This window comes from Daucus carota, chromosome 4 (assembly GCF_001625215.2).
Source record: "Daucus carota subsp. sativus chromosome 4, DH1 v3.0, whole genome shotgun sequence".
In the NCBI taxonomy this organism is placed as follows: domain Eukaryota; kingdom Viridiplantae; phylum Streptophyta; class Magnoliopsida; order Apiales; family Apiaceae; genus Daucus; species Daucus carota.
In genome coordinates this window covers 31,262,443-31,278,814 of record NC_030384.2, presented here as the reverse complement: position 1 = coordinate 31,278,814, position 16,372 = coordinate 31,262,443, and the positions used below count along the sequence as shown (strand labels likewise).

The 16,372-nt window shown below is 35.9% G+C and overlaps 2 protein-coding genes across 2 annotated transcripts; one reads left to right on the top strand and one right to left on the bottom strand.

Moving 5' to 3' along the window:
* Positions 1-337: 337 nt before the first annotated feature.
* On the top strand, positions 338-4,132 carry LOC108217560 (uncharacterized). The gene is made up of 4 exons (XM_017390391.2): positions 338-619; positions 1,111-2,568; positions 3,336-3,416; positions 3,526-4,132. The coding sequence occupies exons 1-4, from the start codon at positions 467-469 to the stop codon at positions 3,883-3,885; spliced, it is 2,052 nt and encodes a 683-aa protein (XP_017245880.1). The 5' UTR covers positions 338-466; the 3' UTR covers positions 3,886-4,132.
* Positions 4,133-7,889: 3,757 nt separating this feature from the next.
* On the bottom strand, positions 7,890-14,601 carry LOC108217572 (uncharacterized). Its single transcript, XM_017390405.2, has 6 exons — positions 14,153-14,601; positions 12,735-12,877; positions 11,760-11,903; positions 11,231-11,416; positions 10,430-10,554; positions 7,890-8,320 (listed from the first exon to the last, which is right to left on the bottom strand). Exons 1-6 carry the CDS (start codon positions 14,361-14,363, stop codon positions 8,095-8,097), a joined length of 1,035 nt encoding a protein of 344 aa, XP_017245894.1. The 5' UTR covers positions 14,364-14,601; the 3' UTR covers positions 7,890-8,094.
* Positions 14,602-16,372: the final 1,771 nt, after the last annotated feature.

Below are 16,372 nucleotides of genomic sequence, written 5' to 3'. Positions count from 1 at the left end.
AAATTAAAATATTTATAATAATAAATTGCACACTTTCCAACTTATAAAAGAAAAACAAATATATATATTTTACTTCTAGAAAAGAAAATGTACCGAATAGAATGTAAACATAAATATAGTCATAAATTTGTGTACACAGATACCAAGGGAAAAGGTGCATGCCATAAGGGGGAAAATCAATCGTTATCAAAAAATCTAGGTGATAGATACACACGTACGTTATGTAAAAGTAACACTCCTTTTATTCCCATTCGATTCAATTTCTAAAACTTTCATTTCGGGGTTTTAATAAACAAATAGATTTATATGACAAACAGATGTCTATCATTATAAGAATACAGTCCGAGGTCGATCATTATCCCTACCGCTTTTGTTGTTTTTCACTCTCTCTCGCTCTTTCACTCTCCCCCTCTCTCTCTCTCTCATAAACAAGAGTAAAGAAAAAATCTAGTGAATTGTAAAGTTGATGGAGCATTCAGCATCAGATCCGCCACCGATTAGTTTTTCACCGCCAACAAATATGGGTGGTTTTCCGTTTGGTTTCTCACCGCAGCCTGGTGTGAACTTGCCTGCTAACACTCATCAGCCTAGACCTCTCGGTCATCCTCCTTATGAAGAGGTGCGTCTTTCACTGTTACCATTTTTTCTTGTGTGCTTGTGTTTAAGTTGTTCATGTCTTTTTGAAGTTTATATGTCTGTGACTGAATATGCAGAACATAGCTTCACATGTTTGTGTCTAATGTTTATGTCTTTTTTTGTTGAAACATGTGTGAGAGTGAATGGGTGGAGGGGGGGGGGGGGGGGTTAATGGTTATCTTTTTTTAGAGGGGGTGAGAGAGAGAGATCGGGTGGGAGAGGGAGAGGGGAGGGGGAGATGGATAGAGTGAGAGAGAGAGAGAGAGGGAGAGAGGGAGAGGGGGGGAGAGGGAGAGGGAGGGGGGGAGAGAGAGAGAGAGAGAGAGAGAGAGAGAGAGAGAGAGAGAGGGGGGGGGGAGAGAGAGAGAGAGAGGGGGGGGGGGAGAGAGAGAGAGAGAGAGAGAGAGAGAGGTGGTTATGTCTTTTTCTGTTGGTGTGAAAAAACATGAGTTTTTGCTTTGTTCTTTTGTGTAGATGATAAGGAGGGCAATTATCTCTCTGAACGAGAGAGAGGGTTCCAGCAGGCAAAAAATTGCTAAGTACATTGAAAGTGAGTTCCAGGTCCCACAGTCTTCAAGTCACACATCTGAGTTGACTCAAGAGCTGAGGAAAATGAAGACTTATGGTCAAGTGGTTTTAGTCAGACACTCTTACATGCTCCCAAACTCAGGGCCTCCTCAGCCCCCATCTCTACCATCTACTGGGCCTTCTGTCCAACCATTTGCTGGGCCTTCTGTGCAACCGTTTGCTGGGACTCCTGTGCATTCCCCTGCTGCTGGTGCCTATGTGCAATCTTCTCTTGCTCCTGCTTCTGCTCCTGATGGGCTTAAAAGAAGGCCTGGTCGGCCTCCCAAGCTTCAGCCTGTTTTTGGCTCTTCTGTTGTAACTCCAACAACTCTAACACAATCAGCTTCACCTCCTGTGGGCTTTGCTGCTTTTAGTCCCAAGCAATTGGGCGTGCCTACTACTAATCTGTTTGGTGGATTCACTTCTGCTGCTTCTACCTATCAGTTTGGTGCTGGGCCTAATGTTTCAACTACGGCTCTTGTTACTGGGCCTGTGAATAATGCTGCAACATTGCCTCCTGTAAATGGGCCACTGAATGGTGTTCCAACAATCACTCTCCCTAGTGGGCCTGTAACTAATGTGCCTGTTAGTGAGCCTGTGGCTAATGCCCCTTCAACTAGCCCTGTTAGTGGGCCTGTGACTAATGTCCCTTCAACTAGCCTGGTTAGTGGACCTAATAATGTTCCTGCAACTAGTGGACTTCTGAGTAATGCTCTCTTAACAAACTCTGTTAGTGGACCTATGAATCATGTTCCTGCAACAGGCCTTGTTAGTGAGTCTAATGTTTCCTCCATAAGCCCTCTAAGTGGGCATGTGAGTAATTTAGGGCCTGTTTCTGACCCAGATGCCTTGGTTAAGCTGGGGACTAGTGAACAGATTGATGAATCAGCTGGAGTTGAAGTGGATTCTGTGATGGTTGGGAATGGACCTGAATCAACAGCTGGGCCTATTGTTGCTTCGGCTGCTGAAGACCCTGCAGTTGCTCAGATCAATGATGGGCCTCTTCTGGTTGTTTCATCGGTCCCAGACTCAGTACCGCATAACAATATCGGACCATCAACTGTGTTGGGCAAAAGAGGCCGGGGAAGGCCACCAAAGCTAAATGGAGTCCCGAAGAAAGTATGGGGAAGGCCAGCCATGTATGCTAATAAGAAGGGTCCAAGAGGTCGTCCAAGAGGTCGGCCCAAGCCGGTTCCTACTTATACTATGAGCCTACGGCCCAGGGGAAGGCCTAGAAAGGATCCAGTTGGTGCAATAGTTACTGTTGATCAGGCTCATGCAGGTGGTAATGTTAGTGGTGGAGTTATGCCTGCAGCAAAGATTCATTGGGAGCCTCATGGCAATTCTTTGGGCCGCCCAACCAAGGTACATGAATTTTAAAAGTTAAATGCAATGTTGCAATATATATTGGCATTAGTTAATGTGTGCTATAATGCACAGATATGTCTTGCTACTGCTGTTTTTTTGCAAGTAAAAAACCTTGTTACATTTTTGAATCCTATGATATTGGGGACCTCTGGGTTTTTTTTCAGTGTACATGATATTTGGTACTCAGAACATTACTAGTTAATAATGTGATAGTCATATTGTGAATTTTTCTTTTTGTCTTTTTACAAGAATTGTTACTGATCTTAATTATGTTAAAACGGGAGAAATAAACTCTACCCAGCTAAACGAGTTGGCAACTCCCCGATAAGGTGCTAGTATTTGAGTATTTGGCTACTATTTAATGTTAGTTAGTATTGGTTTGACTGCAATTGAAGAGCAATTCAAAAATCTGTAGAACTTTAGAAATTGGCATAATTATAATGCAGTGTAGCACATTTTATTCAATATGGTGACCTCAATCATAATCATTATTGTAGTTATATAATGTTCTGATAGTATGTCATCTGGTGCTTGTTAATAGAGAAGCAAATGCTAGTCTTTTAGAATCATGAAAAACTACATTACAAGATTATTGGTCACCATATAATGACAACCTATAGATTACTTGGTAATTTGCAACTGCGTGACATAAATGGCTTATAGGTATTGATTTTTTGGACTTTGTGCTTTCTCACTCTGTATAAAAAGACTGGAGTGCCATATATGACTTATAGGTATTGATTTTTTGGGCTTTGTGATAATAGGATGTCCAAGATGCTGGGAGTTTAACATCAGAAATATATTTGATGGCGTACCATGGTCTCAAGGCGAGAATTGAACATTATGTAAGCTTAATCAGAAATCGTTAATTACTGCCTTGGCTATTCTACTATACTAACATAATGCAACAGTAAAATGGCTGTTTGATAATTTGTTAACCCTTTTTTTCTCCAGAGAACCAGAATCAAGTCAGCAGTAAGTGTTATCCAGCCATATCTGCATGAATCAGCAGTCACTGCACTAGGGGCATTGCAAGATCTTGAAGATCTCGCCAACATGGAACTATTAAGTGTACCCATTAATAGTCAAACTGCCGTAAATGTTCAAGGTGCACCAGGTGATGATTTGAACACACCTGTAAATGTCAAAGATGTTGCTACTGAAAACATTCAGAGCCTGCCATTAACTGGTGAAGACGCTCAGTTAACTTTCCAAGGCAGACAAACAGATGCTGAAACTGCCCAAGTCACTTTTCAAAGCGCGGCAGAACCTGTTCAGGGGCAGCAGCAGGAACCTCATCCTCTACAAAGCTAAGGATTTCTGGTAGGATCTCAGCATCCAATTATCATCCTAACATATTAAATTATAACATTAGATCAATGAGAGGTTGGGAGGAGTTTTTTGAGAAGTGTAAGTTCTGATTAGGCAAGGAAAACTGTAGATGTTTGGCAAAATTAGAGTATGCAGCTTCCAAATCTGAACCGAGTATAGTATCTGTATCTGCAAATTTGTCATTGCCTGAATTGTTACTTGTTTAGTATAAATCTTTTGTTACCTTTAACGAATGTTCCTGTTTATCCCTCCTCTCTTTGCTTTGTTTGTTGTTGCAATTATTTTCTAGAGATTATTTGTTCGGTTATAAATATTGAGAATGCAACTACTAATTAGTCTGAAACTGTGGCAAGTGTGCTCCAGTTCAATGTACCAGCTTGTAAGTTGGTCAAACAAAATGTGCATGCATGTCTTTGGTCTCTGTTATGTACTATGTTAGTTCTCTTTGCACTTATCTTCCAGAGAATTATCTACTTCATCTGTAAATCCTATCACCGTGGAAACATCGATTACCAGTGTCAGTCTGAGGTTTCAAGATGTTCAGTTATAGATTCCTATTCCCAGACCTTCAGTTATCACACATTAAATTGGATAATATGTATCATTTTCAGTAGTAATTTGATTTCTATAAACTGGACTAATTAGATTGAGTTGTTTCAATACTCCCAACCTGAGCGGAGTTAAATAGGATTTTCTTTTGACTGCACGTAAAAGTTGCTCGGCTCTCTGTAATGCAAGCTTTAAAATCGATTCTTTATTGATTTGGGTAGCTGCACTAAAAGTCTGTTTTGATGATTATTAAACAGTTGTTATTTATTATCACATCCTAGTTGTGGTTGAAATTAATCCAACTCAAGTCAACCCAATCCAATCCATATTTTAGTGAACAAAATTGGATTACACAGGGGTGTTTGGCTTGGGCTTCGGGTTTATAAGTTAAAAGCATTTATTCGTTGTGTAAAAAGTCAAGAAGAAACACTTATTCGTTGTGTAAAAAGTAAAGAAATACTTATAAGAAGTTGAGAATACTATCTTTTGTTTCATGGTTTCTACTTCTTTCCTAGATACTTTAATCATTTATACGTCTTACCTTACTTTTAACTCTACTTAAGTTATACAACTATCATGTTTTTTTCATTTTAATCATGCTCTTCTCTCTCAAATTAGGGTTTTGAGAGTCGACTCTCAAAACTAACCGTCACTTTTCCATTCTTCCTCTTCATCCACCAAATCCTTTTCGCTCTCCCATCTTCTCTATTATTTACCAGTTTTTTGCTTTTCAATAAAATCGAGTGTTGCTTAAACCTCGAAGATTCCAATCGAGTTTTATTCTCGGATCTGTTTCGGATTTGAGCTTGGGCTTGATTGTTTTCTGAATAAATCAGATCTTTTTAAATCAAAGGTCCGATTGTGTTTTTCCGTCTCGCCTTTTGGCGTGTGTTGATTCAGTACCCAATTTTTTGGGTGATTCTGCGTTGTTATATTTGTGGTTGTTATGTCTTTTTGTGTTATCAATGAGAATGATTGGGATGGAGTTTTGGGAGATCTGGCTTATCGCATCATTAATACTTTCGGCATGTCTATAGCTGGCTCCCGGCATGTAGATATCTGGGGTATGCTTGGAACGGTGGCGATCGCATGTGCTCACCTTTCACAAATTATAGTTGTTCATTATTCGAGGAATCTTGTTCCCCATTGCTTAGTTTTTACAACTGAGTCACTTGAACACCGCAACAGCCATGGAACTATTGTGAAGGTCAATTGTGAAGGTAACATTTTCGGGATTGATGTAGCCTGGATTACTCGAGAAGCCTTTATATTCATTTTCAGTTTCAAGAATCCTTGGATTCAATGTGTTAAGCAGTCTGGAAACAATGCGGCTATTTGGTTAGCTCGTTTTATTGTTTATCAACCTGATTGCATTGTCAGTTGGGGATTTGTCCCGACTAGACTTGTTTTAATTTAATGGAATGAATTTGCATTTTGTCAAAAAAAAAAAAAAAAACCTCTACTTAAGTTCTTTACTTTAAGTGGGCGTTTGGGAGCATCGCTTATGGACTTAAAAGTCCGAAAGTCCACTTCTGCTTATTACTTGTCCGTTTGGCAAACACGAGGAAGTGCTTAATTGAACGAAAAGAAGCCCAGAAAAAAAAGTTAGGTTTCCTAATGTTTTTTTAGACTCTAACTTATGCTTTTTTCTATTTCTAACAGAAAATGACTTCAAAATTGCCAAACTAGTACCAACTTATAAGTTAAGTTATCCAAACATTTAAAAAACTTAAAGTCACGGCATCCAAACACTTCTGATAGCTTATAAGTTCAAATTAACTTCTCACTTTTAATCCATTTCTTTAATTTAAGTAATAAGTCATTTCTTTTAAACTCAGTCAAACGGTCCCTAAATAAGAAGCACTTATTTTAGAGTCAACCAAACAGCCCCATCTTTAGTTAATGAGTAAATTCTTATAAACCCAACTCATTGAATTGGGTTGTTACTTGTTTCATCACATCTAATCCGACTGGCTCAACGCGTGTTTCCCGTACATTTCGGTCATGAGTGCACACCGGAAAAACAGGGTTGACCATATATGCTTTATGCTTATAACCCCAATGGAAGTAAAAGAGAATCTGGAACAAGTTGGTGGACACTTTTAGTCATCAACCTCCTCAAGTTGTTGGCTATGTTTTCTGGGTTTCAACTGTCAAGACAATGGACGGGAGAGAAACAAAAGATGGCGGATGTTGATGCTGCTGATCATACTCCAATTGGCCTCAATTTTATAAAATACAAAAAGAACCATATTGGAGCATCACAAGTCCAAAGTATTTTAATTAACGGTCTTTTTAATGTGTGCCCAAGAGCACACGATAATCACTAAATTTTATAAAAATATCTATTCTGATGGGTGAATTGATGTGAATGCAGGGGGTCATTATCATTTATTATTTATCCACCAATCAAAAAGAGCTATTTTTGTTGGCGTTAGGGACTATTGTGTGCCCTTGGGCACACTATATAGAAAATCACTTTAACTAAATCCTAGTAATAAAATAACCTCCAATATTTTAAAGATAATTTGAAATTCCAATCGACCAACTCAAAATTTGAACACAATATTGACAATGAAATAAGATGTTGCTGTGGAAAAAGACACGTAACTCACTTCTATCACTCTGAGACTCTGAGTCAGAGAGAAACCTACATACAACATTAGAGAGACGCCACAGCACAAGTACACAACATACAACAAGTTGATGAAACAAATCACAAAACTGGATTCTCATCTGGTGTTTAACAATTCAAGCTAATAGCCTTTCAAGCTACCCTTCTTTTTCTTCAAGACAAAACCGATATCGCGAAGCACGACAGTAAGAGTGTGTTTTAAGATCATCTTATATATCTTTTTCTTGATCTGGCCTCTCCTTGGTGAACACTCTTGTTTTCGGCATTTCAGAGCGCTGGCCTTCATTTTCATTTCAGTAAGAAAAAGAATCTGTTGAATCAAAACAGAGCTAAAACAGAGGGAATAGCAGAGTGAGCAAGCTTTGAGGAGTGAGTGTTGAGTAAAGTTAAGTCCCAAGAAAGAAAAGGGATGAGTATTTGTAAGGGCCTGAGTCTTTCTCAGCAAGTTAACAAACTTGGTCATCAAGTTTTACACAGTCATGTAGGGTCATCAAAGTTGCTTCAGCAAACTTTACATTTTGGTCCCTCAAGTTTAATTTCCTACAATTAAGCCCCTACAACATTCTCTTTCAGAGTCATTCCATTTAATTAATGTTCCTGTTAATCCATCTCAACAGGCTACCATTAGTAAACAATTTGTGACTTCTCCTGTTTCAGTATTAAAATACTGAATTTCAGCATAATTTTGTTCTCCATTTAGTGCATTTGAATGGTTGTCTATATTGGAAGGTAAAAACCTATTTAACATGTATAATTGTATATCAATATATGCATAACGAAATACAGCTACTTGCCACTGGAATTCTAAAATCAAATAGTTTAATAAAATTTATATAAAATGTACAAAAGCCAAAAACTACACCACAACGAACAATGTCAGATACAGATATATGCAGATCGTTTATCACCCGTGCATGTCAACTAACATTGTTTCTTACATCATTTGTAAAGTGATATCTGACCGTAAAAGTGTAAACTAATTCAAACACTTGTAACTTCTCTATCCTTCAGTGAGAAAATTTTGCGGCTAATTTGTCGACATGAATGATGATATCATCTATCCTTGGTCGAACTGTGCCTTGAGGCTGCAGCATCCACGTAACAAACTTATGAAGCGCCTCTGGATATGGAGGATTAGGCCCAGCTGGCCACTTTACCTGAGCATTTATAATTGCTAACTGAAGGCTTCCTCCAGATTCATCAAGTGCATACTCAAATGGGGAAACCCCATACCTGCAAAATGCTCATAATATATTAAAATTTATTAATACATGCACACCCATATATGTATCAAGGTTACTGAATATGTAAGCTAAATGGGTTCCCAAATCCATTATGCAAGTCCAATAGTGTGCTATAACTTGTTCTATATCTATATTATAGAACAAAAATTAAAATTCATCACTCTAATGGTGTTCTATATCTTGTGCTAAGTACTAAAAAAGAACAATGCTATAATTTGTTCCATATTTAGAACAAAAGATAGATTAAAATTTATTAATACATGCACACCCATATATGTATCAAGGTTACTGAATATGTAAGCTAAATGGGTTCCCAAATCCATTATGCAAGTCCAATAGTGTGCTATAACTTGTTCTATATCTATATTATAGAACAAAAATTAAAATTCTTCACTCTAATGGTGTTCTATATCTTGTGCTAAGTACTAAAAAAGAACAATGCTATAATTTGTTCCATATTTAGAACAAAAGATAGATGGAGTTATAATTGCTCCGGTAGAAAGAGAGAGACAGAGAGAGAAATGGATAAAAAAGTACTTGAAAATGTGGGGTCTTTGAAAGTTGGTTAAATTCATATTCAAAAGCAGGAAGCATGTGGAAGTTGGTTAAATTTGAAACAAGATTTGAAACCAACCATTGGATACATGATGCTATTTTTGCACCAAAAACACTTTTTGATGCTAAATTATACTCCCTCCGTCCCAGTCATTTGTATACAAATGGTTGGGACACGGAGATCAAGAAATTGTGTAAGAAATGAGTAAAGTTAGATGAAAAGTGGGTATAGTGGTGGGACCCATTAATATTTAATAATAGATTTGAGATAGTGGAGGAAAGTAGTGGGTGTAATAGTGTTTATATTATTATAGAATGGAGATAGTGGAAGTATGTAGTTGGTGTAATGATGTTTTATATTATAAAAGTTTACTACTTTTGGAATGTATACAATTGATGGGACGTCCCAAAAAGGAAACTATATACAATTCATTGGGACGGAGGGAGTAATAGCTTCATCTATTTTAGCACAGCCATTGAACATGCTCTTATACTTCAGACGCATACCTTTCTAGTAAGATATCCAACTGATGTATGAGACCAACCCACTATAAGTCTATAACATACCTAACCAAACTAAGACCCAGTACTAGTTATAAAAAAATCATTTCCTAATATGCTATATCCATTCCCATGCCAACTAGAAACCGCATCTGTTGATGTAATTGCAGTCTACATGTACATTTAGCAAATCAACAAATGGGAGGTTGTATAATATTCCATGCACGTTGCACAATAAAAAACAAGCAGGACAACTGCTGCTCATAGTAGGATGGGCAACACACAACATACAGATATGATATTAGCCAACAAACTATAAAGCAGGTGAATTGAATATGTATCTTCAGTGTATCTTATTTATATCTTAGTAAATCCTGTATATTTATTTATATCGTGAAGTTTGCACTTGATCGAGTTCTGGGGTTTAAATTGTCTGTAGACTTGCCATGAAATTTGCCCGAGAAGCTTTTAGGAAAGACAAGGGAGGGGTTTAAGTTGTTTGTAGACTTGCAATGAAATTGTCCAAGAAGCTTTTAGAAAAGACAAGGGAAGAGGTACAAATCCCGCGTACTCATATAAACACCGAAACTTGTATACAGAATTAGCTAGAGCAATAATTATATTTCAAGAACATATAAAATTCACGTCAAAGGAGTACACAGGAAAGCTTGTATATGACACAGGAAAGCTTGTATATGATACAGGAAAGCTTGTATATGATACTTATACATCATATGCGGTGCATGCATTATGAAGCATTTCAATGATTCAATTCATATATAATCATGGACTTACTATAAGATATTAATATTGCCGAATTCTGGGTTTAAACCTTGATGCTTGTGTAAAAACACTTAACAAGACACCAAAAAGTCCAACACTGAGTACATGTATAAACTCGAAAGATAGACCATATGGGAAATTAGTTGTGCAAATATAGATAGCAATTAACATTGTTGTGCAATGATCTGATGAGATGATAAACCCAGCAAATGTATGATACCCCACTAATTATTTACGGGGAAAGTAGAAGGGGACTTACATTATAGCATACAAAGTGCAACCCAATGACCAGATATCAGTTCTTTCATCAATATCAGCATAGCTAGGGCAATCCCATAACTCAGGAGCTCGGTAAGGTGCAGAGCAGTGCTCAGATGCCCATTCCTATGTATAAAAATAAAAGAGACCAATTAGGAGCACTTTTAACAAAACAGGGAGGCTACGATATTCTCATTTATCTAATTGGAAAAATTATGCATCCTAAGATAAACCATGCACAACGCTAACAAGTCTGAATCATCCCAAATAAAGTTAACCAAATCAGGACAGCTTTTAACTAAAAAGTGAGGTTTAATAAAAACTGACTGGACCAAATATGCTTTGAAAGACCATGCACAAGGCATCCAAATGAGAATTAGTTATCCCAATCCTTTCAATTGGTACAAGTACATGGGATGGAAACATGTATAGCTGATGCTACCAAAACATATACTAGGTTTGAGGAAAAAGGATTCACATACTAATCCTGCATTGCTGCACATAACTTTTTCTTTTCATTAAAATACAAGACATACATTCTTATTGTTAAGGAACACATTGTACCTACAGTAACACACTTAATAAATTGCAAGTCTTTTTATGTGCTTTGATCTGTGCTGGGACTGTCAAAAGCAGCACCATATTTCATGAATTTTAGATCAAGGCTAAAAGCCACTCAAGCTTGAACAAAACTAACTAGAGAGCATTGTGCATGTTATTTGCTTACAAAATTTAACCCAGCAGAGTGCATGATAAGTCCAGAAGCTATATAACAAACAAAATATATCATGACAGTGCATACCTGTAACTGTAATGCCTCTGAACGAGAGCGAATTTGCTTTCTTGCAGGACGAGCACTTCCAAAATCCATCAATATCGCAAGAGGTGGTTGACCTTTCCTGTGTGTTAAAAGAACATTACCAGGCTTCACATCATTGTGTGCATATGGAGGATCAAGATTGTGCATATGCTTGAGTCCTGCACAAAGCTGCGAACCAATTTTTTCACAATGAGATGATTGTAGCAGATCAATGCAAATGCAGCACACTCAAATGACATGAATGGAATTTAAAAAAATTATTGGCAGTTTGGCACTAAAAAGTAAAACTGGGGATATATGTAAGGAACTTCAGTAAATTATCAGCTGCAAGCCAAGATGTTCCTTATTTTACTTCTGAAGTTGGGATAACATATCTCGAAACTTTAAATCCCATCCAAGTGAATAAAAAAAACCTCATAAGAATTTTCAATCAAGTATCAGATAGGTAAGAGTTTCATAAAATACATGGCAAAGATGAAAAAATGATGAATTAAGGGCACTACTTATCTACCTGTCGAAAAATTTCGAGAACATCCGAAGTAGAAAAAAACTCTTTCTTAGATTTCATCACTTTAGCGTTGTCCAGTAGTGTTCCATCCAAGTGCACTGGAAACAACAAGTATGCTTCATGCGTCCAAGCTTGTTCTGGTGTGGCCTAAACATAAAACATAGGAAAAATGTTATCATTTCCAAAACATGATTTGTAATTTTAAGGTTGGACTCATTTCCACTTCTTAAATAAGTATACAGGTCATGTACTAGTTTCGATGACACAAGAGGCAACTTTCATCATGGCCAAAGTGGCATGATGCATACGGCGAGATAGGTTGTTCAGCAGTGTAATAATTTATGTAAATAATTTGTCAACTTACATTGCACAAAATTTTTAACTAACAATATCATGAGATGTCTGGGAAAAACCGACAATGTGCTAACAATATCATTATTTTCAAAAAAATTATTGCAAGTTACATCACTGTAGTTGAAACCCTAAATGATACTCCATATGACCCAACTATTTCTTTACACTTTCCTTTTGAGATGTCCCTTACAAATCTTTACATTCCGAAATTTACCAAAAATAGTAAAATTTTATAATAAAGAAATTAACTACATCCACTACTTTCCTCCACTATAGTCACTTTATACATTATAAATCGGTCCCACCAATTTACTTCTTTCTCTTTACCACTATTTTATAGTATATTTTTTAATCTCCGTGCCCAACCCATTTGTAAACAAATGTGAGAGACGGAGGGAGTACATATATACCTAGAGTGGATTTACCACATAGCTTTTCACATCACCTACAACGTAATACCATCTCGCAAAACAGATTTATAACCATTGAAAACAATAGCAAATAGTATTTCAATCATGTTTGTTTACAGACCAGAATCTTAGCACCATTTTCAATTTGCTCTCATTTGAGCGTGTCCGAATGGTATAAAGTAATCAGTAAATGAACACACAAACCACTAATTACCTTCACTGAGATGATAGCATGATCGAGGAGAGGAAGCAGATTTGAGTGGCTAAATAGAGATGAAACACGGATCTCCTCCCTCACCAATTCTAACTGTTCGCTGTTTTGGATTAGAACTTTTTTCATTGCATATGTTCCATCATCTGCACATAAAGCAATAACCAAATCAGAAATAAGGTTTCAATGTTTATCTTCCACTTTCTCAAGTAACAAGAAAACAGCCAATAACATAAATTATCTAGATACTTCTTGTCAGATCTCATCCATGATCGACATGCACAAAAGAGAATAGTCACACTTTTAGCGCATAGAGACTACACAAAAGAAAGCCACAAACAGCACAATATACTATATAATCCTCAAATACAAATCACAGAATCTAGACCACAGCAACACAGGACTCATATGAGTCTAAAACAATGGATGAAACCATCAACCACACACCGACACAAAAATCAATTATCGGGCATGTAATTAAAATAAAATTTCAGAGAACAAGTTACACTCCGAAACTTTGATTGCTAGAAATAATAATTATAGGGAAACACCAGGCCTCAGTCCCTACATAGATGTAAAGTGTTAATCACTCGAATATATATCCCCCAATAATATCACATATACATATACTAATACAGTCTTTTAATTCGAATATTCTTGTAGATATTTAAGTTCAGAAACTTAGACAAAAATTCAAAGCCATGCAATGAAAATGAACTTGTTCCTCACAAATATCATAACCCCACGGGTGCCACAAATGGATCACGTCACAAGTCACAACGTAGATGTTATATTTGTAATTTTTCGATTTGTCCACTGTAGTGTTGTACCTGTGCTTGTACTAATTCAAGAAATTTAAAGGGAAGGGGACAATCTAAACTAAAACAGATTGCAAGCAGTACTGTCCAATGTCCATTAATCTCAGTTATTGCATCTGAATTCAAATTTACCTGGTAAATTTGTTGGTACAAGAGACACAGGCAAAAACATTGTAAAAATGACACCTTGACCCATCTTTCACACTGCCACCCAATACCTTGATGCCAAATCAGTAATTGAAGCCCAACCCAATATGATACCAGAACAAAAAGTAAACATGTCATGTGAACAAGATAAACACAAGTTTAAGCATTCAAATTACCAAAACCGGCAAAAAAACCCTACTTTTCAAGCTAATACAAACACAAAAGATCTGCCTTTTACCACTAAAATGAGCTCCACCGACAAAACCACTGAACTAATCCCACAATTTAACTAAAACAAACACATCAATTCCAAAAATTAAGACTTGACAAAACAACATTATTTAATCTATAAAAAAAATCTCAACCAAAAGAAAACAACCCATTATCAAGAATCATAACCCAACATTAAAAAAAAATCAAAACTTTCAAAAGAAACGATCAGAGTCAAGAATTAACCAGAAACATGAGAAGGGTTCTTGAATTTCTTTGCAACACCATCAGCAGAAGAAGCATCAGTGCTAACAATCTCCTTAACAAGATATACAAAAGCAAATCCACCTTCTCCAAGCTGCCTTACGATTCTGAATCTATTTTCATTGATCCAAACATCACCACCTCCATTAACAGCATCATATAATGAGTTAAGTCCAGAAAAAGAGCACCCCATCACAAATTTTGATCAGATCTAACTTGTTTTTTCCTATTGAGAGTAGCTTGTAAAATGTGATGGGAAGCTTAAAAATTGAATCTCCAAGTTACCTTGACCCAATTCACGATGGGGTTTCTCTGGTAAGTGAGATTCTTGAATTGGTATCAAGTTCAACCCATGTAAAAAATATTGTTCAATCTTTAAACACGTTTTCCCAAACACTGTCTTAAATCTTCTGCTGTTATTTTGTAATCTTCCGGTTCCAAATTAGATATTCACTTTAAAAAAACCGCACATTTCTTTTTTTTTTTTTCTTTACAATTTAGACTCATATATGTTACAAATGTCCGGGTAATTGACTATCCACTCGTGCTAAAAACAAAAAAAATCACACAGCTTAAAGAAACGTGGATATTCATAAATTAATTACATAAATGACCATACTATATAGACTGAGATTGATCTAAAAAATATAAATAAGAGATATGTGAAATAAAATTGATTTCAAAAATATGATTTTGCATTTAAAGTTGAGGTGGACAGTTAATTTGAAACAATTTTTTTCTTGAAATGGACATATAAATTTAAACGGAGGGAGTATTAAACTTTGGCAAGAGCATCCTATATATTTTAGTTAAATAATATAAAATAGTGGTTATGTAAAATTTGTTAAATATGTAAAATGTTGTAAAATTTGTTATAATGGTTGGCTAAATTGGATCTATGGGATATTATGTAAAATTTGTTGAACCCGTAAGGCATTTTGCTCTGATGATATTAATTATATTGGTTGGCATATAAAACCTTAACGGATGGACAATCTGTAATCGTGAAAAGTGAGCTCGTACCATAATTATTATTAATAAAATCATTTTTAACTAGGAGTGGTAAATATTGAATACGATCCAAAACTCAATCTGATCTGGACTTAATCTGCAACCCAATTTATTGAGACAAAATTTTCCCGAAAAGCACCCGATTGACCCAAAATGATCCGAAATTATAATTTCATTTCTAAACAATTTAATTTTTAATTTATTTAATTTTAAGTGATTTTAGTTTGACTAGAAATCGACCGAAATACTTACACGAACACGACTTGTAACCCGAAAATACCGCCCCTAATCTTAACATATTCAACATCAAATTTATTCAAATATAACTAAACAAATATATAACGAAACACTTAAAAAGAAGAAATAATAAATCACTCTAAAAAAAGAGACACACAAGCACTCAAAATATTGAGTTTTATTGAAAGAAAATGAACAAAAATAAAAGAAACAAAAGTATAGGGATCGCGCAGGAGAATTACGGTGAAATTTCCTGGACTAGCTTGAAAAAGGAGAAAGAAAGATGAGGCTCGGCTCTTCCGACGCTAATTCTTTTTATCTTAATTAATTTCCTGGACTAGCTTGAAAAAGGAGAAAGAAAGATCAAGCATCAAACTAATTTGACTTTTGAGCTCCAGTCACAGAGAGTAGGAGACACGTCACACATCACACATGTTAGTCCTACTTATACTAGTTCTAGATAGGGGTGAACATAACCCGCTCAACCCGCTCAAACCAACCCAAACCAACCCTGTTTTTGGCCGAATAACCCGACCCAATCAAAACCGAAATTTAAATGGGTTAATTTTCAAAAAACCCGATTAAATTGGGTTGGGTCAGGTTTTAACATATTTTAACCCTGAACCAACCCGACCCAACCCGATTGCATAAATATTGGAGACCATATATATTATGATATTATCTAGTATAGTCCCTAAGATTTTATTTATACATACTAGCCTATAACCCGTGCGAAGCACGGGGCATATATAATTCATAATTTATTATTTAAATTTTAACATCATTTTATTAATATATTTGTATTAATGGGTTAAAATTTAATTAAATTATATTAACCAACCGATTATACGTTCTCATGAAAATTTAACCTTTACATTTTATTATCTATTTATAAATATATTCTGTTATTAATATGTGATGATTATTATTTAATTAATTTTAAATCAGATTTTT

Coding starts and splice junctions, on each gene's coding strand:
- LOC108217560 (XM_017390391.2), top strand. CDS start 467: ATGGAGCATTCAGCATCAGATCCGCCACCGATTAGTTTTTCACCGCCA. Junction 2,569..3,335: donor CTTTGGGCCGCCCAACCAAG/GTACATGAATTT, acceptor TTGTGATAATAG/GATGTCCAAGATGCTGGGAG. Junction 3,417..3,525: donor AGGCGAGAATTGAACATTAT/GTAAGCTTAATC, acceptor TTTTTTCTCCAG/AGAACCAGAATCAAGTCAGC.
- LOC108217572 (XM_017390405.2), bottom strand. CDS start 14,363: ATGGGGTGCTCTTTTTCTGGACTTAACTCATTATATGATGCTGTTAAT. Junction 11,417..11,759: donor TTCTCGAAATTTTTCGACAG/GTAGATAAGTAG, acceptor ATTGGTTCGCAG/CTTTGTGCAGGACTCAAGCA. Junction 10,555..11,230: donor CAGAGGCATTACAGTTACAG/GTATGCACTGTC, acceptor TTTTATACATAG/GAATGGGCATCTGAGCACTG.